The following is a 27063-nucleotide window of genomic DNA, read 5'->3' as shown; positions in this document are numbered from 1 at the left end:
ACGGTAGAGTGTTTTGAAAGTCAGAAGGGAGGTTAGAACCTTATTATTGCTCTCCCGGCTCCCTGGGGAGATAATTTCATGCTGTGTCTTTAAACAGATGAACATGGATAGGAAAGGAAGCAGCTAGAGTTCTGATACAACATGTTTAAAACATGCTTTTTCTAAAACCTATTATAAGTGGTTATTGGTTGTCAGTAAAGATCAGTTGCAGTACGTTTTGTTTGCCACTAAACAACCAACAGTTCTGTTAAAGCAAAACTACAGTATATCACTGTTTTTCATTTGTTCTGTATGTGTAGCACACTTTTACTTTAATATTCCACAAATAAGAATTTGATTCATACAGTGTGAAAACTAAATTTCTTCAAATCGCAATCATTTTCATAAACATGCAGTATTTCTGAAATATTTTTTTCCTGAAGCAGAAATCTGTCATTCTAAATGTGCAGAGTTTATGTGTAACGTAAGAGGTATTGCATAAAACAGTGCTGTATGCAATGCACGTTTTCAAATTTTTAAGATGCTCTTTTTTTCTTATTTGTCTTTTGTCATAGTGAAACACTGCCGGGGCCTTCTCCTGAACTATGTCTGCCTGTCGGTGACCGAGAATCCCTTGAATACATAATGCAAGCCATCCAGACAATTGAAAAGCAGGTCCCCGCTCTGAGAGAGAGCTTTTTCCGAACTCCTTTCAAAGACAGGAGAAAGAGCAGCTCGCTGAGCCTGGGGAAGCAGCACTATTGTCAGCTGCAGCAGGAACAGAAGCAGCCGGGGGAAGGAGCTGTCTGCAGACAGGAGTGCTGCACTGAGCATGTCCCTGAGGAGCAAGCAGCAAGCAGCCCATTATGCAGAACAGCAGCTCTAGCAGATGGGGGAGAGCACGCACAGGCGTTTGTTTCCTTTGCATCCGCATCATCACCGCTCTCGTCACCGGAAAGCAAGCCCGGATTACTGAGCAGGATCTCGCCGAGAGGCAAAGCAAAGAGCATCCATCAGCATGGCTTGATTGCGAAAGGAGTCCGCTTGCTTATAAACATGGGGAATCAGGATGGGAAGCTGAAAAGGGCAGCAGGGGAAAGCAGTGAAGCCACAGAAGAAGCTGGGGGGCCCAGGGAGGTGGAACACACAAAGAAAGGATTGCACGGTAAAAAGGCACATGGCAAACATGGCAAAGGGGGAGATTCCAGCAAGAAGAAATCCAAATCGGATTCTAAAGCATCCGTGTTTTCAAACATCAGGCTCCGTAAGAACCTGTCCAAGGCAAAGGGGTTGTCAGGGGGCTCCAAAGAGGATGTTTTGGAGACCCAGGCCTCTCAGCAAGATGAGCTGGACAGTGCGCTCTCTATCCAAACCAAAACCCCCGATATCAGCCTTTCCGCAGACGAGCTGGGCCTGTCGGACACAGAAGCTGAGCGGTTCCACCTCACGATGGAGAGCCGACAGGCAACCGTGGAAACCCAGGAGGGACAAAGGGCTAGCTCTGGCTCCGATACGGATATCTATAGTTTCCACTCCGCTGCAGAACAAGAGGATTTGCTTTCTGATATCCAGCATGCTATTAGGATGCAGCAGGGGGTTATTATTTCAGCCGCTGAGGAGCCAAGCTGGATAGCTGAGTATAAACATGCGGGTGATGTTAAAACAACCCCCCCTGACTCTGAGCACGTTGCAGACCAGGAAGCTGCCTTTAACTGGGAGAATGGCCATGTTGGCGAGCTGCATGTTTCTCTGGACAGCGCAAGGCAAGAAAGTAATTTAACTGCAGACGTGCAAAACGGTTTAAGTGAGGCTTCAAGCAAATCCGAGAAATCCTTTTGTACTTCGCCTGGGACAAAAGAACACAAGCCCCTGAGCGAGAGCGCACAGCCTCCTGCAGAGGCGAGCGGAGGGAGAGGTGGGAGCCCTGTTGTCACGGCAACAACCGCCAACAGCATCCCTGACCTGACCGCCTCGTTTGAAAGTGTAGAGGGGCCTGAAGAAGAGGAGGCCAAGGTGGATATTTCATCTCTCCTAAAGGAAAGTCGCGCTGAACTAGATGGGAGCCATGAAGCAGCCCTTGATTCCTCAGATGGGACTGTTGATGGCAGGGAGGAATTAACTGAATCGCTGGAACATACTTGCAGCTTGGAACTAAAAGCAGAAGGTGATGACGAAGACCCTACTGTGCCGCATAGAAAAAGCAGCGTGCCCTTTTCTCAGTGGCACCCTGAAAGTCCCTTAAGTCGGTTGTTGAGGACAAGTTTGACTTCCACATCCTCCCCAACTGTCAAGCCTTACCCTCCAATTCACCCCTCTTACATCAAAACAACAACAAGACAGCTCAGCTCCCCGAACCATTCTCCGGGACCCTCGCCGTCCCAGAGTCCCTTGTTTCGGAGGCGGTACTGCGACCTCGGCCACAGGCCCGATAGGCGGAGAGTCAAGAAGCAGAGGTCCTCGAGCATAACTGGGCCGCTTAGCCGCTCGGCGGACTGGACTGATGAGCTGTCCAAATTTAGGTCTAACAAGACGGGTTCGGCAGATTACCTGGAGTATGGGGGATCAGAAGAGAGGCTCAGAGGAGGCAGCCAGCCCTTGTGCGTTACTCGCAAGTCGTCTGGGGTCCAGGCTTCCGCCTGTAGCTTCCATGATGTCTTTTCTGGTGAGTTTGATTTGTACAGTTTGCTCCACCGCATGAAGTTAAAATAACTGGGTATACAGTATGCTTTATTAGTTTCTTCACATCCTTTGTTTTTATCAACTTGGTAACATACCTAAAATAGCAACTACTGTATCGCACCGGAGAAGATTACATGTTACAGTGCCATCTGACATCATTCATATGCCGTACCTGTAGGCAGAATTGCTGAAAAAGAAAGTTCTTGGGTTTTCTCTAGCGATGTCATGTGAAAGATGTTTTCTATGTGCAATACATGCAATAATAAACCTCATTTTATATAGCGCCTTCAAAGGTGGCTTCTCAAAGCGCTTTACACAACAGCAACAGGAGACAGTAGATGGGGGTACTGAATACAGCAGGAGCAGAGGGGTAAATAACAGAACCGGTTAAGTAAAGGCCCTTCTAAAGAAGAAGGTTTTGAATGTAGATGTGAAAGAGTTTAGTTTAGCAATGCATTCATGTTGTGCATACAATTTGTCAGAATCTAAATAACACTTTTCAAAGATAATCCCTTTGACATGTAGTTCCACAGTGTTTCTTGAATCAATACAGTGAATTGACCTTTCCTCTTTCACCCTGCATTGCACCTTCCTTGTGTTAATCTCCCTTTCCTGCTCCAAGATACTGTAATTAAGGAAGGGATTCTTGGGATTTCCCCTTCCAGATAAACATGCAGCTTGCTTGTATTTACTACTCAGCTAGAGGCCAGTGTTTATTTGCTTTCCCTGGCCTGATCATGCAGAATAAAGCAGTGATTTGGAAATGCAGGGAAATATGCATGTTTTTAATTTTAAAAAGCTAATAAAATGCAGTTGTTTGTAATATATGAAACCTTTGATGTTTGTTAATTGTAAGGTCTGGTGGAGGTAGTGGAAAAAACACAAGGATAGAGACATGCTTTAAGTCTGCAGAAATGTTCTTAGTATTTCAGTTTAATTTTAATATTTATTAGAAAAGATATAATACAAAGCTGAATCTTTTTTTCTCACATAATTTCTATGGTTTTCTGTTTTGGGGGGCTCCTGTACTACAAAACCGCCTGCTCAGCAAGCTTTGCTTATGGTTTTCTGTACTAAAAATTTTCCTTTTTAGTAGAGTAGTAGCTCTCTTTTCTGTTTGGTTACTTGTGGAAATTCATGTCTAGAAAGTACAATTGACTCTGCCAACAGTGCAAAATGAAAATTGGTACTTACACATCCTATACATGATTTCTGATTATTTCACTTGAAAACCCTGAAGGCCTAATACAAAATCAAATGAATGTGCCCTCTCTAAGTTGTAGTGTAGAGTCTATGGACTCATAATTAGTGGGCTGTGAGCTCAAGTCAAAGACAAAGTAAGGAGACAGCCAGCCCATTACTTCAGAATGAATAGTGAAACCGCACCAACGAGTAAGGTGGAAACTACGCGGAAGTGCATGAACTGTAAAGCAATGAACAGGAGGCACTTCTTTACCTAAAGCGGCATGGGTGTATGGAACAAGGTACCCAGTCATGTCATAGAAGCCAGTACTCTTGACTTCATTCAAGAAATAGCTCTATGGGGTTCTGGGATCAGTTAACCAGTAAATACCAATTGGGTTAGATGGGGCAAAAGGCCTCCTTCTCTTCGTAACCTTTGTGTCCTTCAGTCCCTCCTGTAGATACGGCTGCAGTACCTTGATTAAGGGAGTTTACCTCAGGTTCTCCAGCCCACTCAGCTCAAGGATTTGGCTCTGTGGTGGATTGGTTTGCCATCCGAGGGAATGAGGGGAGTTCACTTATTGCCGTGTAGACCAGGATAAACTCTAGGCTGGTGGGCCACTGTAGCTTGAATACCAAAATTACACGCCTACCCTCTGCAATAGCAAAAAGTTTTAGAGGTTTTAGAACGCAATTGTCATCTTAACCCTAAGGTATAGGTTAGTCAAGTCTTGAAAAGGACAGGATTTAGTTTTTATCCTCATAAAGTTAGTAACATTGTTTTTTTTTTCCCATTTCTCATACACAATAAGAATTCCCCAGATTGCCTTACCCTAAAAATATTTTTTTTTAAGTTCAGACATTATTTCAAGGCATATATGTTTTGCTCTCCCTGGAAGAAGAGCTCGAGCTTGGCTTTGATTACACCCAGGGGGCAGCCTCGTGATGATTTGTCACTCCAATCGATTTTGCAGTGAAACTGTAGAAGGAAAACAGCCTTGATGGGATGGATCGGCCTGAAAAGGGTATTTGTGTAAAATATTCACGTGTCCTTAAATTGACTTAATTTATGAGATTATCCTTTGTTTTTCTTTCTTAGACTTCATGAGGTGAGTGCAAAATGTGTACATCTTGAACATTTAGAGGCATACAATATTAAAAATATTTTGCTAGTATTAGTTAAGCACTTGACAGATGTTGCTACTATAATCAGTCTTCTTGTCTTTTATACAGTATGTTCAGTACTTTACCTTAACTGATAATGCAGTCCCCAGTTGTTTTTTTCCTTGTGGCGCACTTGCAGTGGCTGTACAATTTCATGTTGATTTGATACGATAGTCAGCAGTTTGAGATCATTGTGCCAGCTCTGCACTTAGTAGTTCTCGGCCAGGCACTGTCAAACAAGCATTGTCAGTTGTTTGTTTGGGTGTGTGTTCACTATCAGAGGATAGATGGGGTTTTACATTCTTTTAACTTTAGACCATACTGTACAAATTGTCAAGTTCCTCAAATGAGACATGTAAAGGGATTGATTTGAGGGAAATTGGGGGGATAGGTGTGGCACACTAGTCCACTTAACAGATGCTTAGATACAGTGCGTGTACCTGAGTTATAGGGTGTGGCCCTGTTTAAAACTTTTTTTCTATTACAGAGGGTAGGTGTTTGTTTTCTGTAATCAAGCTACAGTACAATGGCTCAGCAGGCCAGATCTTATCCCAGTCTCTTGTTGAAGCTACTGAAAAGATGTTCCCCCTTAAGAAAAGAAGCTGTCTGATCTGGCAGTGACTTTTAGACCCTGGCACTACTCCACTTGTTTTTATTTAATTACTTGTCCTGTTTACAAACATTTTACTTTACAAGTGTGTATAATTACACTGGGTCAGGATGAGCAACTTCTTATATATTGTACTGAGCTGCAAAATAATAAGCAGATGTTAATTGCCTGCTAAAAAATGTTCAACTACAGATTAACCTCTTCTTGTTCCTATATTTGTTTATTCCATAAACATCTGGATATGTAAATCAATGTTCTAAGGATATAGTCCACAACAAATCAGGCTCTTCAGAGCCTTACTGTCACAGAATGCTATTCTATGTAGATCATCAGCCTCTAAGATTATTTTCTAAATCTATCAGAATGGTTAGTGCCTCTTATTACTATGCTGTGTGGATCTGTGTGCCTAGATTCTTTTTTCTCTTAAAAGAGTAATCCCATGAAGCCTTGCAGTAAGGCTTAGGGGCTAAATAGTGTACATTTGCGGTGACAGCCTAGTAATGCTATCCTTTGTGAAAACAATCATGTGGAGATCACAAGTATTAATGAAGAATTGAATTTTGGCTTGCATGCAGAAGAATAAGGTGGATGTTTGTGTTCTGACTTCAGAAAATGAACAATTCAGACATTGAAGATGTGTAAATTACTGTTTCATCTTGCCTCCAGCTATCAGACGTTTAGAGATGGCATTTTATTCATGCTGGCCTTATTCACTGTAACTTTTATACAGTATTAGCTAGTATTACATTTGGAGACAAATGCAGCATTTGATTTTGGTTTGATTTTAGTGTAAAATGGGAAGATGCCTTTTTATACTTATTTTTTATTTTCCTTTTCATTCCTAATTGCTACGGTACAGTATGTGATAGCCAACTGTTTTTAAATGAGACTACTGACACAACCCTTTGATTGGCTGTGACCAAAAGGCTTCTCTGTGACCAAACATGTCTCATAAAATTGAACATGCAATTTGTTTTCAAAGTAATGTAACCATTAAATTTTGCTTAGAAATAGGCTAAATTACTAGCAAAGTTTAACAAGTAAACCAGCCGAAGGTCAGATGGCCATTTGTTACTATTACCTGTTTTGACAACCCCAAACGTGACATTCCATATTGCTCTTTCATGTTGCATATTAACACAGGAAATGCTTATTTGTAGCTGACCAAATCATAAATATTGTATAGTGCAGTCCTGCTTATGCGAGCTAATGTTTATGGCTCTGAAAGGACTGCACAGTTGCCATATTATTATTATTATTATTATTATTATTATTATTATTATTATTATACCAGTCTTTACTATTGATGTAAAAACAGCTCATCCAGGTCACAGAAATAAACTGGTAGTTTACTTTAATCGGTCTTTGAAGGAGGAACATACTGCTGCAGTTATGACTCATTCTTTCAGATGCTCAGCTTACTGTAATATCTGCAATTGCTGCAGGTTTTTCTGTCTGTGACACTTTCCAAAATAATCTTTAATTTTCTGTGATCAGGTCCTTTCTAGCCTGCTGTGTGCCAACTTAGTGTGAATTCTCATCACGTTTATAAGGAATACAGCTTTACATGAAAACATTTTAAATGCTAAAATATACCATTTTATAAGAAAATGTTTACAGTACATTTTCTAGTCGATGTACTGTATAAGCTTTGTAACAGAGCAATCCCCAGATATTTCCTTTTAGAAACAAATTTGTGCAGTCAGCCTAACTAGTAAAGCAGAAATGATTTATATCCCACTTAAATGATTGATATTGCTTTGAGTCTTTCTGTAACAAAATGCACAATCACGTTGCTTTGCTTGTAAAAACAGAATATCAGTGTTCTGCAGAATTATTCTGGGAATGGTTTTTATTGACTGTAGCAACTTTTTTTAGGTTAAAAAGTGAACACTGAATCTGATGCGGCGAATTTTCATTTAAGTACTGTACGTTCGGTACTTTGAGCATGGAGGAACTTAAAAATGGGTTTTGTCTCCCCTATAGAGAAGACAGGTGAGTTAGTAATTGAATGTTGGCCCCAGTTCAGAATGACTTATTGACGTGTGTTCTGGTGTTCAGGGCGCACCCTGCTGGAGAAGTTCTTCAAGCAGCAGGAGGATGCCCCCCCAGAGGAGGCAGAGAAGCTGTGCTCTCGGATCCTAGCCATGGGGCTGCTGCTGCCGTTCAGTGACTGCTTCCGGGAGCCGTATGGGGAAAGCACATCACAGGTCACCCCCACGTTTGACGTGAGTATGCTCGGTGTTTCTTTAGGAACAAGTCCAGGCTTAGGGCATGCTGAAAAGGAAAGACGCAAGGTTTCGGCTGTGGAGCCTTCTTCGGGTGTGACAGGTGGAAATGTTTTTGTCTTTTCGTCAGTAGCGTGTTAAACGGCTGATATTTCTCCCGTGCAGAGCTATAGGTGCACCCAAGCTGCACAACCATAAAAACGCATTGCGAATGCAAGTTGGGCTCTGTGATTCAGATGTGTGTACTTTGAGCCTGAGTCATCTACTGTTACTAGCCGACTGTGACTGGGATTCCCTGTGTGGTTGTGTATGATTGGCACAGTGTAACTGAGGATGGCATGGGGAGGTTGGCAAGACCCATTCCAAACCTACCCTTAGGACACTGTGTGAATTGGTAAGAAAGACACTTTCTTGGTGAAACCAACTGCTGTGGCATCCTGAGTACCTGCAAGTTTGAAGGGACGATTGTGAAGGACATGCTACTTCAGTAGGTTAATAGGCGTTAAGGTCCTCAGTGCATTTGGGGGGTTGATTGCACTTCCTTGTTTTTCTTGTGCAGAAGAGGAGTGAAAGAACCTTTGTAGTAGCACTCGACTCTCACCTTCTTTCCTTTCTGGGACACCAAGGTGCACAACTCTTGTTTACTTGTGCCAGTCCTCCTTCCTCACTGCAAATTCTGTTTATTCCTCGGTCATTAAACATTGTTGCACATGCCTGCCATCTGGTGGCAGTGTTATATAAGATTCAAGCATGAAAAGGGCTGGTATCAAAATATTCCTTTCTAGCCTGCAGACTTTGAAAGGGGTCATGGCAGTTAGGGACTGTAGGTCCTTGTATTTAGATTCATATTCATATCTCCCAACTCTCAAAAGTAAATTGTTTTATGAAGTGTAAGAAAACAGTGAAGCTCCAGTGAAGAAACACCTTGAGGATAAGTGTTAACCTCACCTACTTTGACTGCTTATGCAACAGCAAGCTGAGAAAATAAGCACTTTGTAGCACAGTAGGCTTTATTTCCTACAAAGATCATAAAAATTGCAGGAAGATGAGTAAAGATGGAAAGAAATCTTTTTAGAGGACATTTTTTATTCTAAATGTGAGAACTATAATGGGTATTTACCATTTTAAATAACAGTATTCTATACACAAAGTAATGCAGTATTTCTATGCACTTTTGAAAGGCCACATGATTCTGGGCCTGTTATGTCATGCTATATCGTTACCCTGTTTAATATGCAAATTTACATTTTTTTCAATCTATAATTAATATAAATTAACAAACAGCTCTCCTCATTTTTTATTTCTTAAGCATCTTAGCATGGATGTTTGGATCTATAAAGAAAACGTATATATATATATTTCTTGAAACTTTATTATCTGCATTACTGTTAAAGGGGACGTCTGGTGTGAATGAAACGTAAGCCATACCAAACTATAGTTCCAAACGTGTTAGATCATTATTATTCAGTATAACAACCGCATACTTTAAAAACCTATTATGCCACCTGATCTGTCTACCTCACACATTCTTCTCAATGCAGTTTCCTGAGCAATTAGAAAATTTTAATAAGTAATAAGGCGTTAAAATTTTAATTTAATATTTTGTGGTGAATAGTCCAGGACATTACTGTAAAACAAAAGAAACAAACAAATGAGCTTTACCAACCTGTAGTTGGGAATATATTAAATCATTATTCCGCCTAATAACTATACAGGTATGCACTGAAAGGTTTTTTTTTTTGTGTCTCACTATCAATGTAAAAAATCAGTGTTCTTGCTGAACCCTCCTGAACCCTGGAAAGATACCATCTGTATGTATGCGCACTTGTACTGATGTCATGCATGAATGTAGCTTCTGTAGATAACCTAAATGTCTATAAGGAAATGCCATGTACTGTATAGGCAAAAGGATTCTCGTAATTCACTAGGTGATAATATTCCATTTCCACCTTGGGTCCTCCCCCCTTGATTATTAAATATAGTAACTTTACTGTAGGTACAAGTTATAGCTTAAACTAATAGATTCTTAAACTTAATGACAGTCCTGCTCTTGAGTCTTGGCAGCATTGTTGAGCAAAATGTCTTGCCAAGTGCCAGGTTTGTGTGAATTACCATCGTGTTAAACAGTAACAGTGGCTACCCAGTGTGCCCTTGATTGGTTCACACATGAAATGTGACCGTGCAGAGGATCTGAGAGTGCAGGTGACGTGAAACGACATTGCTGCAGGTTGACCTCTAAATAATTGAACATCTCCTGTTTTTTCTGCGTATAGAGTTGTTGTGGAGGAACTTGATCTGTCTGCAGGCTGGTCAACCAATATGCCTGAGAGATCTGCAAGTGCAGCTTTGGACACTCAGGGTAGGAAGAGAATGAGAGTGAGCAGATGAAAGATCAAGGAAATACACTTATAAACTGTCCATGGACATTTGATTGGAAATTTTTTTTTTCTCTGCAAAGGAGTTTGATTTGTAGGAGTACCTGAAAAGCCTTCAGAGGTCCATTTCTTGTTAATGCGGTAGGATCCATCAATCGGTGTCCTATACTGTGTGTTGTCTAGGTTTGAAGCATGATAACGGGAAATTCCTGATGCTGCATATTCGCCTCACTTGCTTTCATCAGTGAAGAATGCATTCAGAAATGGGAGCATATTTGGATTCGTGCTGAATAGTTAAGATTTCCAGGAAAAATGAAGGCTATAATCTCCAAAGTGCTGGAGTTAAAAGCAAGCATCACTTAAATGTAACTGGAGCTGAACTGTACTGTAGTTATTGCAAAGGATTTACTTTTTTTTAACCTTGTGGGGTAAAACATTACCTCAAAACTTTCTTCACCTGAGGTGATCTGTTATATAGGAGAGGTTTGATAAATAGCGTAAAGCTGCTTGCAACGGAACATTTTGTCTTGACTGGAAACCTGGTGACTCTGGAAAAAGGAAGAGAACTGCTGATGCCTATTTTGTGCCAATGGAACACCCGAGCAGTATAGAGGCAAGAAACTGGTCGCAAATTACACCTGCTTTTTCATGCACAGCACAAAATGCCCTGACCAAGGTACCAGAGATTTTCAGGAAGCTGCTTGTGATAAGACGGGATCTGAAAAGTGATGACAGGGAGTGGTTCTGTGAAATAAGAGAATCAAGTCCAGATCTGGCTCTCCTAAAATTAAAGCCGACTGTACAGAAAAGATGCAGTGAATTTGAAACTTCAAAGGTTAGTGATTCCCACTTTTTTTTTTTTACTCTTTCTACCTTCTAGATTTTTAGATAGAACAGCTTAGTAAAATATACTGATATGTACATGTTTCAAAACATCCATAATTCAAAGCTTTTTATGGGCTGTTTATTCAAGGCCTTAATTCCAGCCTTAGTGCTGGAGCATTTCAGTCCCTTAAACCAGCATGATTTAAGATGGGGAAAGTCTTGTATTATTGATCAATGAAGAAAGTAATTTGTTCAGTTGAGAAAAGTAGTCCTTGAGGCTTGAATGGTGTTTCCATTTTATACCAAATCTAACAATGTCATGTGTCCAAAGAAACAGAAGCCATCGTAATAGGAAGATTAAAAGGATACCCGTTTCAGGTGTTACCTGAGCTTTCCGGGTTCAGGGTTGAAAATGTCCTACTCTAAGCCATTAACTATTTATTAAGAGGAGAGTGTGCATTATGGCCATGCGTTGTCATTCACAATTTAGCTGAGGGAGTATCTCTGCATAAGAGAAGAAGTTGTACTTTTGACATTGGGCCATACTGTATAAACATGGAGGTTACAAAATGTGACTGGCAAAATTAAGACATTAAAAATGATAGGTCAGGTAATCGTCCAACAAAATGCAGCCAATACTCTGGTGTGCACAGGGTTTGACGCAGTATGTGGAGCAAGAACATTCTTTATAGCGTTGTGCAGTCAAGGAGCTATCAGTCAACACTGTGGTTTTCACTCATACTTAATGATTATTGTAATACTGTAAGAATGTATCCATCTGTATTTGTTTGCTGTAGTACATTTAGCTGAGAGAACTATCCTCTCCATGCCTGGTTGATCCCTCCCCACTTAGTGTGTTTTTTCACAACTACACTTTGTATGTTTTGTATGTGACACATGCCTGTGGATTGCATATGACTGTTCATCCTTGAAAGGGAGAAAGTCATGTTATAATGTAAGCTATTAAGCAATTCATTTTAAGTATTAACTTTCAGCTAAGTCCGTCACCTAAAAATGACCCAAGCTCCTTTGTACTGTAGATCTTTAGTAGTATAGTGGCTGGTCTGAGATGTTAATTCCTAATTGCCCTTTAAACTGAAAATAATATTTGATCATTTTTTGAGTCTTTTAGCAATATTAAAAATCTGATGAAATCACTTTTGCGATGAATATTTTAGAACATTTAGTCAAGTGCAATAAGTAGGAGAGGTTGTGACGTCTCTAGAAACTTTTAAAGCTCCTGTTCCTTTTTGAACTCCACCTTATCTCCAGGGTGAAAATGTGAACAATGTTTGACAGCAATTGCATGGTTAGAAACGTGTGTTTGGAAGTGTGCAGACACCAAAGACATGCAGGTTTGCTGGTTTTAAAATTAGACTATGGCTCAGTGAAAGGGTCTGCTGTCTGGACTGATCAGGGTCTTACTGTAAATCAGTTTTGTTGCAAAGGAATGGTTCATCAGAGTATAATCAAGCAGCACTCAGTGAGTCCTCCATTAGCTTGAACACAGGTGTGGGTGAGACTGACAGAGACATTGTACTAGGATGTTAATCAATTCAGTACAGCATATAAAGAATCTGCCAGGCCGTCTGGTTTTTCACTAGCTGTTGCTAATATGTCTATCAAACTCATCACACAGGTGCTTGATTGTGGAATATCTAGAAGGTGCAGCAGGCTAGTTCTTCACAATGTTAAAGTTAAAGTGTGTATAGAGACCTTAGTGCTTGTCAAAACACTGTCCCTGTAACATTGGGAGGATCACATCTCAAGTTAGACTTTACCATCAATATCACCTTGCCAACACAGGTTGGGATTAATGACCTTTTCCGTATTTCACGGCGGCTGCAGAAAGAATTACCTCGGTTTCACTGCCTGCTGTGCTCCCACAGCCCAGTGTTCGTCTTGTCTGTAATACACTGTAAAAAGTAACGAGTTCTGCTGTGCCACTTTTCATGCCTCTCCCGTCATTCGGTGAATTCCCCTGAAGTTTTTTTTTGTTTTTAAGTGAGACAGTTTCTGACCCTGTCCAAGTCTCTCCTTGTTTCACCCCATCTACCGCTACGTTTCCCGAATGAACAAAAACCGGTTCAGTTCCCTTCCCTCGGGACAAAGAGGAAATGTCTCCTAAAGTCTTTTTTTTTTCCCCCGCAGCAAGACCAGCTGTACACCTGGGCAGCTGTGAGTCAGCCGACACACTCTTTCGACCCCGTCGAGGGCCGCGTCCCAGGACGCATCCAGGCACTATGGCCGCCGCCGAAATCGGGAGTGGAAGAGAAACCGGGGCTCAAGTACACAGAAGCGGGTACGTTCATTAGCATGTACACGTGCACAGACCCGGTCTGTGTGCCACAGCTTTCTGGAATTAAAGCAGCTAGGGCCCTTTTTTCCTACTATAACAAGTGTCCGTTTAAAGACCCGTTTCAGTCTGGTCTTGCTTTAGCTTGTAGGTTTTTTTTTCATTCTCTAAAAAAATAAAATATATACTACAATATTCTGTTTTCTCCATTCTAAGATCTATTATTCATTATAAACATCGTGTGCTTTCCATTTGTTGGTTTTAAAAATTGAATCCTTTTATTATGATAGTGGTTCATTGCTCTAAGAGCTTTGTTTGAATGTGTAAATCTTTTAGATGTAACTGAAACATGGTACAAGATGTGAATTTCTTAACTGGATCTTTTTACCTTACTTCATGCACAAATACTTTTAGAGGATGATTATGGTGAGTAATTGTTCATATTGGTTGGATTTATTATTTACAGTTTTCAGAAGTGTGCTGCTTGCATCATAGGGTTTCTGCATGGGAAAAGTTTCGAGACTTTTTTCATTTTCCTTAAAACTTTCCTCGGTTTGCTTGAGCTTCTGTTTATCTGTGCATATGCATTTAGAAGTCCTAGAAGTGTTGCGGTTGCCTAGCAACGCCAAGCAAGTCACTGACTACCACAGCTCAGACACATTGACATTCCCAGCACACCCCCTGCGCCAACATTTCCAACAATTGTTTGAATAAAGCTTGGGGTTTCAATGCTGATTTTGCCTGAAAACCCTAGGACTTAGGGCAACGGTGGAACCAGAATGTATTTGTTACAGTCAGCTTTAAAAACTGTATTATAAGTTATTATCCCTCATCTTCCCTAAGTTTCTTCCAAATAAAATTCAATTGGAATGCTGTGACAAGTAATCCATGATTACAGTTACTGTGTAAATCTCCATTTCCAAAGATGCAGTGCAAATGAAACCGAATAAATTGTATCTAAACAATACTAGAAATAAGCATTGTCAAACAGCTCCAGACAGAAGAATATTTTTCAATTTTTCCAAAAGCTATTGGAATTGTATGGAAGGAGTTGAATGAATTCACTCTTCAATGGTCTTATTCATTTTTGATATTGGCAATAAATTGATCTTCCCTTTTTAAAATTGATTTGCATATGGATATACTAAAATATTGCCCGTAGGCAACTGTAATGATTGAATTTTTGAGCGTCTTGAAGCACTCTATTTGAAGACACTGTGGAATTAAAACTAATAGCATGAGGGTTGACAGACTAGAAGATTCTTGTTTGTTCTTACCAATTGCTCAATTACACACAGGTGAGTCTTAAGCAAACAATTGAGGAATTTAGTGAGGGTTTTACCACTCTTGGTAATTTTTTAAATATCATAAATATTATTGCATGGGTAAAAGCATGTTTACCAGTGGGGAATGAACAATATTCTATACATTATTTTGTACACCACCTAACACTACTTGCATTATAACACTGAAATATTTTTTTTTCCAGTTTTAAGGCCTTACAAAATTGTGTTCCTTCCAATGGATGTCTCATTTTGTTCAATTACAAATAATGTAGACACCTCATAATTTGTAAATAAAATATAAATAAGTGTAGTTTGGGCATTCACGTTTTGATGAAAAATACTCATTTTAAAAAGTTGACGGTATACATTTGTAAATGAATAAAACAGGACAGTATTGGAAGGGGTTGAATCATTCTGCATGGCATTGTCTACAGTAGGTTTTACTTTGGGTTTCTTTGTGGTGCAAATGAAATTTGGTTCACCCTCGCTTTCCCTCGTTCTAGAGCACCAAGCAGTGATACTGGGACTGAAGAGACAACAAATGGAGGAAGTGGTTGAGCTTCAGGTGAGCTTTCCTGCCACAGTGTGTATTTAGTCACCAGCTACATCAGCAAATGTGCTGATGATGTGGTGAGCTCTCTGCTCTCCTCCCCACTAATACAGTAGCTGATGTGTGGTGAGCGTTCTGGCGCACTATGGCAGCTGTCGCATCATCCAGGTGCACATGCTGCACATTGGTGGTGGTGGAGGGGATCCTCATTACCTGTAAAGTGCTTTGAGTGGAGTGTTCAGAAAAGCGCTATATAAGTGTAAGCTATTATTATTATTATTATTATTATTATTATTATTATTATTATTTATACTGTAGTTGAACACGGTATTGATCTCTGAAGATTGGGCTGCAATGTTGATTTTTTTTTTATGGGGGTTCAGGGTTAGACATGTGCAAACTGTTATATAATCCACCCTGGAAGGTAAAAAGTTGTATGACATGACCTGCTTTTGTAATAAAACGGAGAACACCGAATCTAGTTGCATTACCAAAAGAAAAGGCGCTGCTGCAGTCTCTGCAGATGTGCCAGTGATATTGTGGTGACTTGGAATGGTGCTGGTGAAATAATGGTGGTAAAAAGGAATCTAGGTTATCACCAAAGGGGTTGCATGCCAGATCTAGCTTTTTGTTTTTCACTAACCATGGCTTGGAGTGATCTGTCTGGCACAGCATCACAAAAAACAAAATCCAAATGTCTACGGGGAAACAAATTCTCCTCATCAAGCCACCTTTCCATTTGCGCATTGATACCAGATTTTTTATTAAGCATGTTATTTATTTACAAATATATAAAATATCTATTGTATACATACTGCACATGTTTTGGTATAATTATAACAAGTGTTTTTGTAATGTGGTATGTTCTGCTTAGAACATGTAGCCTTTTCTCTGTTAGGATTTGTTGCTTCATTGTACTGTTTACATTACAGTTCTTTCCTGGACTTGAAGGAACCAAAACATCTGGAAAACAAATGTTTAGGTTTTTCTGTGGTTGTGCTGTCTGCTGCACCTTTTAAACTACATTTCAAAGAAGGACGTGCATACTTTAGGAACTAAACAAATGCATTACATTTTTCAGAAATTACTTTTGTGTGGTAAAGGGGAAAAATAAAATGTGAAATAGCTTATGAATTTGACATTGTTCTGTAGCCTTTAGTTAATATTGATCTTGTGTGGTCTTTGGACATTTTTAATATCTTAGAATATGTATAATACTCAAAAAGGTTAAACGATAGAGTTCTTAATCACTTGTCTAAGTGATTTCTTTAAATGGAAACTAGCTAATGTTTAGCAAATCCCATAGGCAGTTTCACAACAAAGAATCTTATTAAATGTGTATTGAACAGTTATTGGTTTGAATAAGCATTTGCCTACTACAAAGAAAATTTGAAAATTAGTAGGCTTAGTTTTATGGTGGAATCGATTATTCATCAAAATGATTGATTTTTATACAGTACATGCAGTTAATAGGATACTTGTTTTAAGAGTTTGTGTTATACTTTAATTAAGGTGGTTAACTAAAAACATTCCTGTTCAACTAAAGATTGACCCACATGTATTGCATTTGTATTTTACCTCAAAATGAGTTCAGCACCCTTCAGTCTAGACATTTTTAAAGCGGTAATGTTTCTGGTGAATACCAGTAGGGGTCAGCAACAGCTTTAAAACTGCATTGTTAAAGTACACTCAGGCCAGCAAATTGCAAATCACATTTGGTTTAATGATGAATGCAGGTTACTTAAATTACACTTAGAGTTCCACAGATAACATACAGATGATTACTTAGTTATATTAATTGCACCTCTATTAGTCAAAAAGATTACATTATAGCAGTTGGGAAAGTAAAAATACTTGAAATATTTAACTAAATAAAAAAGGTTTAACGTTTTTGCAAGAGCTTGACTGCAAAGCTATATATGGTAGCAGCTGTGAGGAGAGGATGAGAAAATAAATCTGTTTTAAATCCAGTTAAAACCAGCTGATTATTGTGGTAGCCAGGAATACTCAGCCTTTTCTAAACGATGGTTTTCATTTTAACTATTTAGTTTTACTAATGCGATGCAGTTCATTAATTTAAAAATGTGGTTCTTAGCTTGCCTTATATTGATGTAATTTTCTTGTCTGAGGTATGCATTACAATTTTTAGTCACCGCTTTCCAAATTTCACTTGGAAATTAGCTTAGTGAAATAAAAATGTAACCTTTTTAAACTAGCATATGTATTATTAAACTTGAATATGTATTAAGGCAAAATATAGTTAAATTCCAAATGCCTACATCATAAAATAATTTTAATTAAATCTGCAGTATATCAATATACCGTAAGTTCAGTTTGATTGTGATAGCCAAAGCAGAAAAGCAAAATGAACGTTGTCTTGACTTGCAAAAAATCGTGACAGTTTAAAAGGGTGATAGTATCCATTGTATACAGTATATACATGATTTGGTAGAATTATTACTAGTGTTTTTGTAATTGGTGCATTACAAAATGTCCTCTATTACAGTGTCTGCTTCAGTGGGGAATAAATGTTATGCTAGAGAAATATTTAAAAGATTGCAAAATGTCATCATTACTGTTGCTAGAAAAAAAAACTAATAAAATTGAATGATTGCTTTTTGAAAACAACAGATGCCAGTTAGAGGTTGTTAAATTCCACAGAATTCAACGTAGTAAACAGCATTGTTTAATTTAAGTAAAAATTAATGTGAATTTGATTCAACAGGAATTTCCTTGTAAATATATTCCAGACACCGTAGTAAATATAATTTGTTTAGTTTTTCAGCATAGGCGCAGTTGGAAAGAGGTCTTAATTTCCTAGCGTCTCTAGGTAACACATTTGGGGGAAAGAGATCTGGCTTTGGATCTCTCTGCCCATATATGCAATCAAAATAAATAGTGTAATTAAATATTTAAATTACAACAGACATCTGTATTTTGATGTGAAGAAAATGGCCATCCTGTTTTAATTGAATAAAAAAAGTGATTACAGACATTCTAGGTTGCCTTGGCGCAATTTAAGGAGCTTTTCTCTTTGATAGTTTTTATTAATTCCTTTTGCAATGTAGGAGATGCAGCTGGAATTAGTAAAAATGTGTTTTGCAGTACTTAAATATTAAATGGAAAAAGAACCTCATCTCCAGCCACACAGCAAATTTAAAGGATACCTATTGATACTGTATACTTTTCAGGCAGAAATGCAGTATCAGGTACATGCATCAAATGTGATATGTGACTGTTTGTGTACAAAAGGAAACTGTGTTTTAGCGTGACAGTCTGTAATAGCATCCTAAATGTCTTCCAGCCAAAGTGAAGACAGATTTTATTGCGATTGTAACCATGCATCCAGGGTATATGCATTGAACTTGTGCCACTGCATTCATTGTCTGGGCTCTTTGAAGCTTTTGATGCTTAATCGTTGTAGGCCAATACTTAAGGGGAATCTCAGTTTCTCCGAAAGGAGCCAAATCTTAAACCCAGGAGTCTAGACTTTTGAACTACTTTTGACTTATCCACTGCAGCTTTGTAACCAAATAGCTCTCAGTGGTATTTCTTAGTTGAGATGCAGTGTGCTATTTTCATTTGGTGTTTAATGATTTTTTTAGTCTTCAGGAAAATGTAGAAACTTATGTGTAGCTTCATTAGTTCTACAGTATACACATTTTTCAGGTGTTTATTTTTCATTCAAAAGTATTCATACTTGCAAACTTGTTTTTCTGTTCCAAAATGTATCCCACAGTTGCTTTAAAATTAAGTCTTGATGGTGTTTCATCAGATCTTGCATTGTATGGAGTCGGTTGCTTTTGAAAACCTGACAAAGTTACAGTACATCATTTAATCACATTTTTTTTTTTGTAGGAGGAATCTGTGCTGAAAACCGTTAAACTCAAGGAGGAGCATGTGAACGTTATTCAACAGCTGGAGCAGACCATTGAGGATTTAAGGACCAAAATAGCAGAGCTGGAAAAACAATATACACCACTGGAGAGGGATATTTGCACTAAAGATCAGGAGTGTGGAAGTGGAGAGGTAGCCTTTAAAGACTTCTGTGATGTTGACCTTCAAACTGAAGAACAGATCATGCTTAGCAGCTTAGAAGCAAAATCAGTACAGACTTCACCAGTGGAAGAAAGCTTTAAATTCAAAGTGCCTTTACAGGATGGAATGTCATCCTCTTCTTCAGTACTTCCCAATGGGACTGACTCAGTTCCCCAACTACAGCTTGGAACTGACACCCCAACATATCACTCAGAGATCTCCTTAGTTCTGTCTCCAAAAACCGCACAGGGGTTTGTCTGTATGTGCCAACAGCAGCAACAGCCTTCACTGCCTCCTGCATCAGGACAAAGTGGGATCCAGGCCTATCCTGCTCCCCTTCCTGGCCTACCCATCCCTCCTCCTCCTCCTCCCTTGCCTGGTGTCTCAGTGCCACCCCCTCCGCCCTTACCGGGCTGTGCCGTACCTCCGCCGCCACCCCCTCCGCCCTTACCGGGCTGTGCCGTACCTCCGCCGCCACCCCCTCCGCCCTTACCGGGCTGTGCCGTACCTCCGCCGCCACCCCCTCCACCCTTACCGGGCTGTGCCGTACCTCCGCCGCCACCCCCTCCGCCCTTACCGGGCTGTGCCGTACCTCCGCCCCCACCCCCTCCGCCATTGCCAGGTGCCCCTGTACCTCCTCCTCCCCCACCTCCTTTACCTGGCTCTTGCCCTCCACCTCCGCCTCCCTTACCTGGAATGATGCCCCCTTCAGCTCCAGGCAGTGCAGGGCCCCCACCCCCTCCTCCACCCTTCGGTTCTCTCCCCCCGCCTCTGCCAGCTGGTTTGTTTGCCCTGGGAATGGCCCAGGACAGAGGGTCCAGGAAGACCATGATTGAACCTCCGCGCCCCATGAAGCCATTGTATTGGACGAGGATTCAGCTGCACGCAAGAAAGTAATTTCTTTCACGCACTTCTGTAGAAAACAATGTGAGAATGTGCTTTCTCTGCTTGCACATGTTCAGGCTTTTGAATCAACCAGTATGCAATCTGTTTGCCTCCACTACCTGCAGTAGATCTCTGCTAAGCCTTTTCAGTTGAATGTTGCATACCATTTGTAATATGAAAAGTATTCTTAAAACCCAAAACCTCCATGATCATTTTGGAGAGCACTCAAAATCTGCCCATTGAAACTAACAGCGTCTGGCACTAACGTTTGATAGTTTTGTTTTTAGTTTTTACTGTACACAGTGCATTGCTCAAAAAAGATAATGACGGAAATTGAATTGTGGTATTTGTTTTAAAGGGAAATTTAAGAATGAAATGAAATGTACAATATCTGGGAGATCTGTTTGAGTAGCTCCAACATTTTAGTTTGAGGTGTGTGCATTATGGTACTGAATACACCTGCTTGTGTGTAATACCTGCATTATTGTAGAACAAGGATTAAGGATGAAGACTTATCTTTATTGTTCTTGTTCTTTATTTTCTAAGGGAATCAAGTGGACCTTTGGTGTGGGAGAAGATTGAGGAGCCATCTGTAGACTTTAATGAGTTTGTTGAGTTATTTTCTAAAACAGCTGTTAAGGAGAAGAAGAAGCCTTTATCAGATACCTACACAAAATCCAAGGCGAAGCAGGTGAGTTCATTTTTTTATGGACATTGATTTACCAAAAAGTCTTATGATGTACAACTTACTTCCTAATAAAAACAATACATTATGAAGTTATTGGTAAATATTGAATTTGCAATATTTGCACTGTTAGGATTTCAGACTGCAGATTATTGCATGGGGCTTTTCTGTAAGACAGCCATTGTACTATTTACAATTTCCATAGTAGATACTATATTAATTTTTCTATTTTTAAAGAGAAATATTGACTATATTAAGGTAGTCTGTTGGAGGGTGCAAAGAATGTTCTTCTGTGCTAATGACAATATAAACTGGACCAGTAAAATGTATGTGTATGTGGATATACAGTATTGCTACATAAAACCAGGTGACATCCACATGAATACAGTACATAAACTGATATTGGTTTTGAGTGCTTTAATTGGGTGATTTGCATTGCATTAATCTTTTGCCAAAATGTTACCATTGAAGTGAAAAGAGTAATATAAAACAGTCTTGTATAGCTAAAGTAACCAAAAAGATCATTTACAAAAAGTTGCTCTAGCCTTGAAGTTATGAAGGAAATCTTATCCTTCTATGTTCTTGGTATAGTTAAAAATCTTTTAGAGACCTATATAAATAATAAATATTTTATACATATTTTGTCCTTTATTTGCATTGTCAAAGAATATCATATTAAGGAATCCAATTGTTTTTCTATACTTTTAACAGTCCTTGTGGAGAATTATTCCACAATAAAAAATACTAATTATAGTCAAACAGAAGTTAACTTCAAAAATAAAACTAAAATCAATTTACAAAATTGAGCATGGAATAGAACACATCTTCCAGTTCTTGAGAGGGCATTATAGAGTAAGTACTGTATGATACTCTAATGAGCAGATAAGTGTGTATGACAAAAGTAAGGTCCACAAAATGCTGTTTTTTTCTAAAATCTCAAAACTCAACCAGGTACTGTAAATGTCTGTGCAGTGCTTTAATTTTTTTTTTAGCCAACTGACTAATTTCATTGGGCTGGCTGGGTTGTTCATGACTAAAGAATCTGGAAAAGGAGTTTCCAGAATCTCTGAAACATGTTGTAGGTATTTCTTGCTTGTATAACTGGTGATATCAGGATGTGATATACAGGCAGAAATTATGTGGCATGAGGTCTAGTATTATTGCTCCTGAAAACAATAAAATGTGGAGCCAGTCACTGGTGTGGTAAGTAAACAGTGGTTACACAGAGGCAGATGGTGGCTGTGGTAACAATATTGTAGATGTGGCTTCAAATAACTGCTTTTGCTTTTTCTGCAATGACAAATCATTACAACATGTAAGTTTTGGCTATTTTTCTGAAAATCTGAAATGTAATGGTTAAAGTGGGACAATGAACAGAAAGTCTGATATTGATATTGTTATGAAACTGGTGAAAATCAGACATTGACCAAGCGGTTTAGTCAATCAGTGAAATAATTATTCATAACCCCCAACTTGTAAGCAATTTCTATACAGTACCTGAGTGGCTGGTATACTGTAATTAGAGGCATGTGAAGTCTTTATTCTCTGGCATAGCTTTGTTGAGAGGAGTAATAATCCAGGCACACTTTGTTAAAACAAATATTTATTATCATGACAAAACACACAAACTACACTACATACAACACACAAGTTACTTTATACACAGTATTTACAGACAAGGTGTTTCAGAGGCCTAACATTCTGGTCACCCAGAAAACCGCAGACTGCTACTAAGCACTAAACTTTCAATATGCCTACAAAGGCCACACAAGAGATGAGCTGCCTTCTAACTAAATAACAAGTAACCTGCAGTTAAATCTCTCTCTCTGCACCCTGGATGCCACAAAATAAATGGAGCCTATATCCCTATCCATAAAATGCACCTTAAACAGGAAAGACGTTTCTAACTGAGGTACCAGAAAACCCAGTTCCATAAAAACACAGAATAGCATGCTCTCTCTGACAGGGTTCAGATACTGAGGGTCCAGTCAGGTTTTGTTTGGATGACCAAGAAGTAGGGGCTCTCGACTGGCGCAAGCTCCAAGTCCCCTTTCTTCTGGACCTCTCTCTTTTCTCTGCTATCATTTCTTCTTCCTCCTGCCTCTCCTCCTTTCTCTCTTCTGTGCTCTTAAGGTGAACTTCTGCCTTCTGCCCTGCTCCTTTGCAATCATTAATCCACAGCTTGCCTAGGCATATTAAGATAAACTTTACTATTGTTTCTACTCAAGGGACCCCTCAGACCGCAGCAAACATCCTCTCTGCTTTGAAGTTAGAAGTACTTAGTCTTCCCAGTGTCACAAACGTTATCTAAAATCTTAAGAGACGCTTCTCAAGTCACCCAAAGCTGTAACAATATTTTACCTTAACTCCATCACAGTCTTGAAATGTTATGAAAATTTTACGGAAATTTATCATTCAGTTTAACACAAATTCACCCTAGGAGGTAAAGATGTCTAGTTGATTTAAGATAAAGGCTTTGAGGGCCTTACTTCTGCAATACAAAATTTCATGGAGTTACATAATATAAATGAGCTTCCACAACCTGAACTAGTTAATTCATAAAGCTACTGCTTGCTAGGATTGATCAGTTTTCCTTTCCCAGAAAAGAGGTTTCATTATCAGATAAGTAGAGTTTTAGAAAGCATGTAATATTGAAGAAACATGTTGAAGATGGAGGTTATCATTATGTTCCTGCAGCTCTTAAAATTTTCATTAAGAATAATGTACTGCTTCTGAATAGAAATTAAACGAGATGGATTGTTAAACTGTCCTGTTACCATTGCTGAGATTTCTCTCAGTTTACTTGTCACTATTAATACCATGTAAGCTGTCTCAATTCAGCTCTGTTCCAGATGTACAGCTGTATTTTCCTTGTGGGAATCCACAGCTGTTAAACAGCTTTAGCATATTCCTTAGTTAACATAAAACAAAATACTGATTTTAAGTTGATTTGGATGTATTTTGTAATGCTGCCGTTTGTGGTTCATTAATCATTTTTGCTTTCTTTGAGCTTGTTTCTTAGTGTAACCTGTTCATTCATTTTGTTTAGGAATGTTAAAAATGTCAGTTTGCTTCATTTTTGCTGTGCTCTGCCATCCTACGTTTCTCATGTTGTGCTAAATATCCCCGAAGCTTTAAGATTCCACTGAGGTTTATATCCGAACATAAAGGTTACAAGCAAGATCAGTGACATAAGAGAGATCACAAGCAGCTACAGTACCAACCATCTGGCTTTTTTGGTTAATGGTATGCAATTGATACAAGTATCTCATTCAGATGTTTTTTGAAGAACGTTCAGGTATCAGCTTCAATATTGTGTCAGGAGTTCTCCAAACGCCCTTTGTGAAACATATTGCTTCCTATTCTGTCTTAAACCCACTTCCAACAAAACTTTGGTTTCATTTGTTTCATCTACTTATATATTTGAAACAAGTCCCCTCACACACCCCTTTGTTGAAGGCTAACATGTCTATGTAACATGCATACCTTTTAGGGCCAAAAATTACCCATGTTGTCTATTGGACCTATTCAATTACAGCTATGCTCTATTAAAAAAAAATAGCAAACAAACATGTACATGATAGTCTATTAATGCATTGTGTAATTTTAACAAGTCTTAAATTCTATACTTTACAGTGAATCCTAGCATTCTTTTGGCTTCTATAGCTTTACCACATAACCTGTGGTTAAATGGGGATTCTGCAAAAATAAACTAAATTTTCAAAAGCTGCATCCTCTAGCTTAGTTACTCCCATGATGTATTTTAATGTCTGTTCATGTTTCCTGAATGTCGGACCATGTTAAGGTGATATTTTGGGTTTCATAATACCTTTTCGGTTTGTGTTTATTACCATATTTTTGTCTGGAAAATCTTCAGTTTTGCTGACTGTACTGGAACTTACTATATCTTCATTATTTCTCCCAGCCCAGTCTTATGTTCAGTTGTAATAGTTTTCTCTCCATTAACCTCTTCTCACTTCGAAATAAGCATTTCACAATACACATAATGCATTGCTTGCATTTGCAAAGGAATTATTTTGACAGTAGAACCCAGGTAGGCCGTGTTATGCCAGCCTGAGAGAACAGGATGCTGGAGGTGGGAAGGCCTATTCTTTTGAACAGTGTGCTGAGATCTTTAATAATCGAGGAGGCAGACTTTTATAGAGAATTCCTTTTCATTCATTGGCAGTTATGTAATTAGCTCATTGTGTGGTCACTTAATCAGTTTCACATTTCTTTTCTACACAACAGGTGAGTCTTCAAAACAATTATATTAATCTCGTATAAACATTCCTGATAAAGCTTTTGCAGGTTGAAATAGTATTGGGTTTAATAGGATCTTGAAAAATAATAAATTAATAAACCTTGATTGAAAATTAAATACCTAATACCGGCATGTGGTTTTCATAAGATTTTTATGCCATGTATCTTTTCAAAATATAATGTGCATTTTCTTGTTTTTAATCCATGTTGTAATAAGGGACAAGTGACATGTTTTAAAACCCACTTACCTGTGCATGCACTCGGAGAACACCAGAATCTTTTCTTTCCAGGTAATGGTTTTGAGAGATTAAATACATTTTTGAAATGGTGTATTGGGCTCCTTGATGTCACACAATTGTATGTGTTTGCATGAGTTGAGGAGTGGCGGGGTTTCTAGATATTTCAATTTATGGTCTGATAGTAAATCATTCATTCAGCAGTGTGACGAATGTTGCTTCAGAGTGGTTAAAAAGTGATCATATGATTTCAATTTTAAAACAAGGAAACAGCCCTGTAAAAGTGGCATGCTCTCATTTTTCTTAAGAAGTGACATATAATTGAAGTGAAAAAGCTAACATCTAGTTTTTGATTCCCCCTCCCCTACTTGAAATTTGCTCTCCACTTCTTCTGGAAAAGTTTCTTCAAAGAAATATTGTTTGGCTCATCGTGTTAGAACACAGACCAACTCTGGAGAATACGGTGCTTTGAGGATGTAGACTCACAGCAGGATTCCTGTCAGCAGGAGACGAATGGCCTTAAATCCATCCCATCCAAATCTTAAGTAATGGTGCTGTTCCCTAAATGTTGTGAAATGTACATCTATGTCAGACTTCTCCCAGCTGGTTCTACTTATTGGCTGCCTAATGCCAGGTTGTGGTCTTTTTCATACATCAGATCATTTGAAATCAACAGGCCATCAAGAAAGACTCGAGAACTTATTTTAACCTGCAATTCTGCGTTTTGCAAATTTTTTGACATGACAAATGGCTCATTTGACGTTCTTTTTCTAAAATACATTATTTTGGTGAATGAGAAAAGTCAGTGCTCATGTTCTTAGGAGTATTGTGGTTTATAGGCAAATAAAGTGTTTCCACATTGGAATTTCACAGAGACATCCCAAAGGTGTTTCTTTTAATCAAGCTCTAAATGATTTGGGATGCTCTGAAAATGAACTTAAGTTCCACTCAACCAAGCCAAGAACAACAGAAGCCCCTAATCGCGTGCATTTATTTATGGTGCAAAACTGGATAGATTTGAGGAATGTTTTTGTGATCATCTCATCCAAAATTGTATTTCTTTGCTGTTCACTGTTACTGTGAAGGTAACCCTAGCTGTCTAGAGCCAATCTCAGAAGAGTCAGTGGGTTTTGAGACTTGAGGCATAAAGGGTTTTTAGTCTTTCGATTTATCTCACAGAAGCAAAGGTCCCTCAAGATAGTGGAATAACTTGAATTATGCATTAAATGTGATCTTTATCAAATTCTTAAAACATGGTGTCTGATCTTAATTTAACGCACTCTTTTATGAATGCATATTTTTCATCTGGAATTATTCTGTTTGTGGAATTGACTTGGAGTGAGCTTTGCCTTCAAGCTAGTTTGCTTTCTTTACTCGGGAGTTTTTTTCAACAATTTTGATATTTTTTGTAATTTTTAATCAACTGTTCCAGCCGCTCTGTCTTCACTCTGTATTATAAATGTAGCTGATCAAAGAAGCAGAACACTACAGCATTGCTCCAGGCAATAATTTGGAAACATTTGTACTGAATTACTGTTCTGAAAAATATCTTGTTTGTTTATTCTATTGTTTTTATTGTCTAATGGAGAACAAATTTGTCTTTTAGGATAGTTTCTGATTATCACTGATAGCAAAAAGGAAAATGTCATGTCTTGTTTAGATCTGTTTTGGCCACTGTGGGGTATCGGCAAAGAACTATGCTGGAACAAATTGAACATACTTTAACCATATTTGAAATACTATTGCATTAAAATGCAAATCCTTTTTTCAGTGCACGACCTA

General features: G+C 38.8%; 1 protein-coding gene across 1 annotated transcript in view; it reads left to right on the top strand.

The window, feature by feature from the left end:
• The window catches only part of fmn2b (formin 2b), an 85747-nt gene that overhangs the window by 2106 nt on the left and 56578 nt on the right, over window positions 1-27063 (top strand). Inside the window, exons 2-7 of the mRNA XM_088610154.1 lie at window positions 555-2641; window positions 7676-7842; window positions 13194-13344; window positions 15128-15189; window positions 19033-20105; window positions 20644-20788. Of these exons, the coding sequence (XP_088466280.1) occupies window positions 555-2641; window positions 7676-7842; window positions 13194-13344; window positions 15128-15189; window positions 19033-20105; window positions 20644-20788 (3685 nt within the window). The remainder of the gene's footprint in view (window positions 1-554; window positions 2642-7675; window positions 7843-13193; window positions 13345-15127; window positions 15190-19032; window positions 20106-20643; window positions 20789-27063) is intronic.

Source organism: Lepisosteus platostomus, chromosome 17 (genome assembly GCF_059453375.1).
Source record: "Lepisosteus platostomus isolate fLepPlt1 chromosome 17, fLepPlt1.hap1, whole genome shotgun sequence".
NCBI classification, from domain to species: Eukaryota; Metazoa; Chordata; class Actinopteri; order Semionotiformes; family Lepisosteidae; genus Lepisosteus; species Lepisosteus platostomus.
The sequence above is the reverse complement of the archived record's forward strand: the minus strand, read 5'-3'. Positions and strand labels throughout refer to the sequence as shown.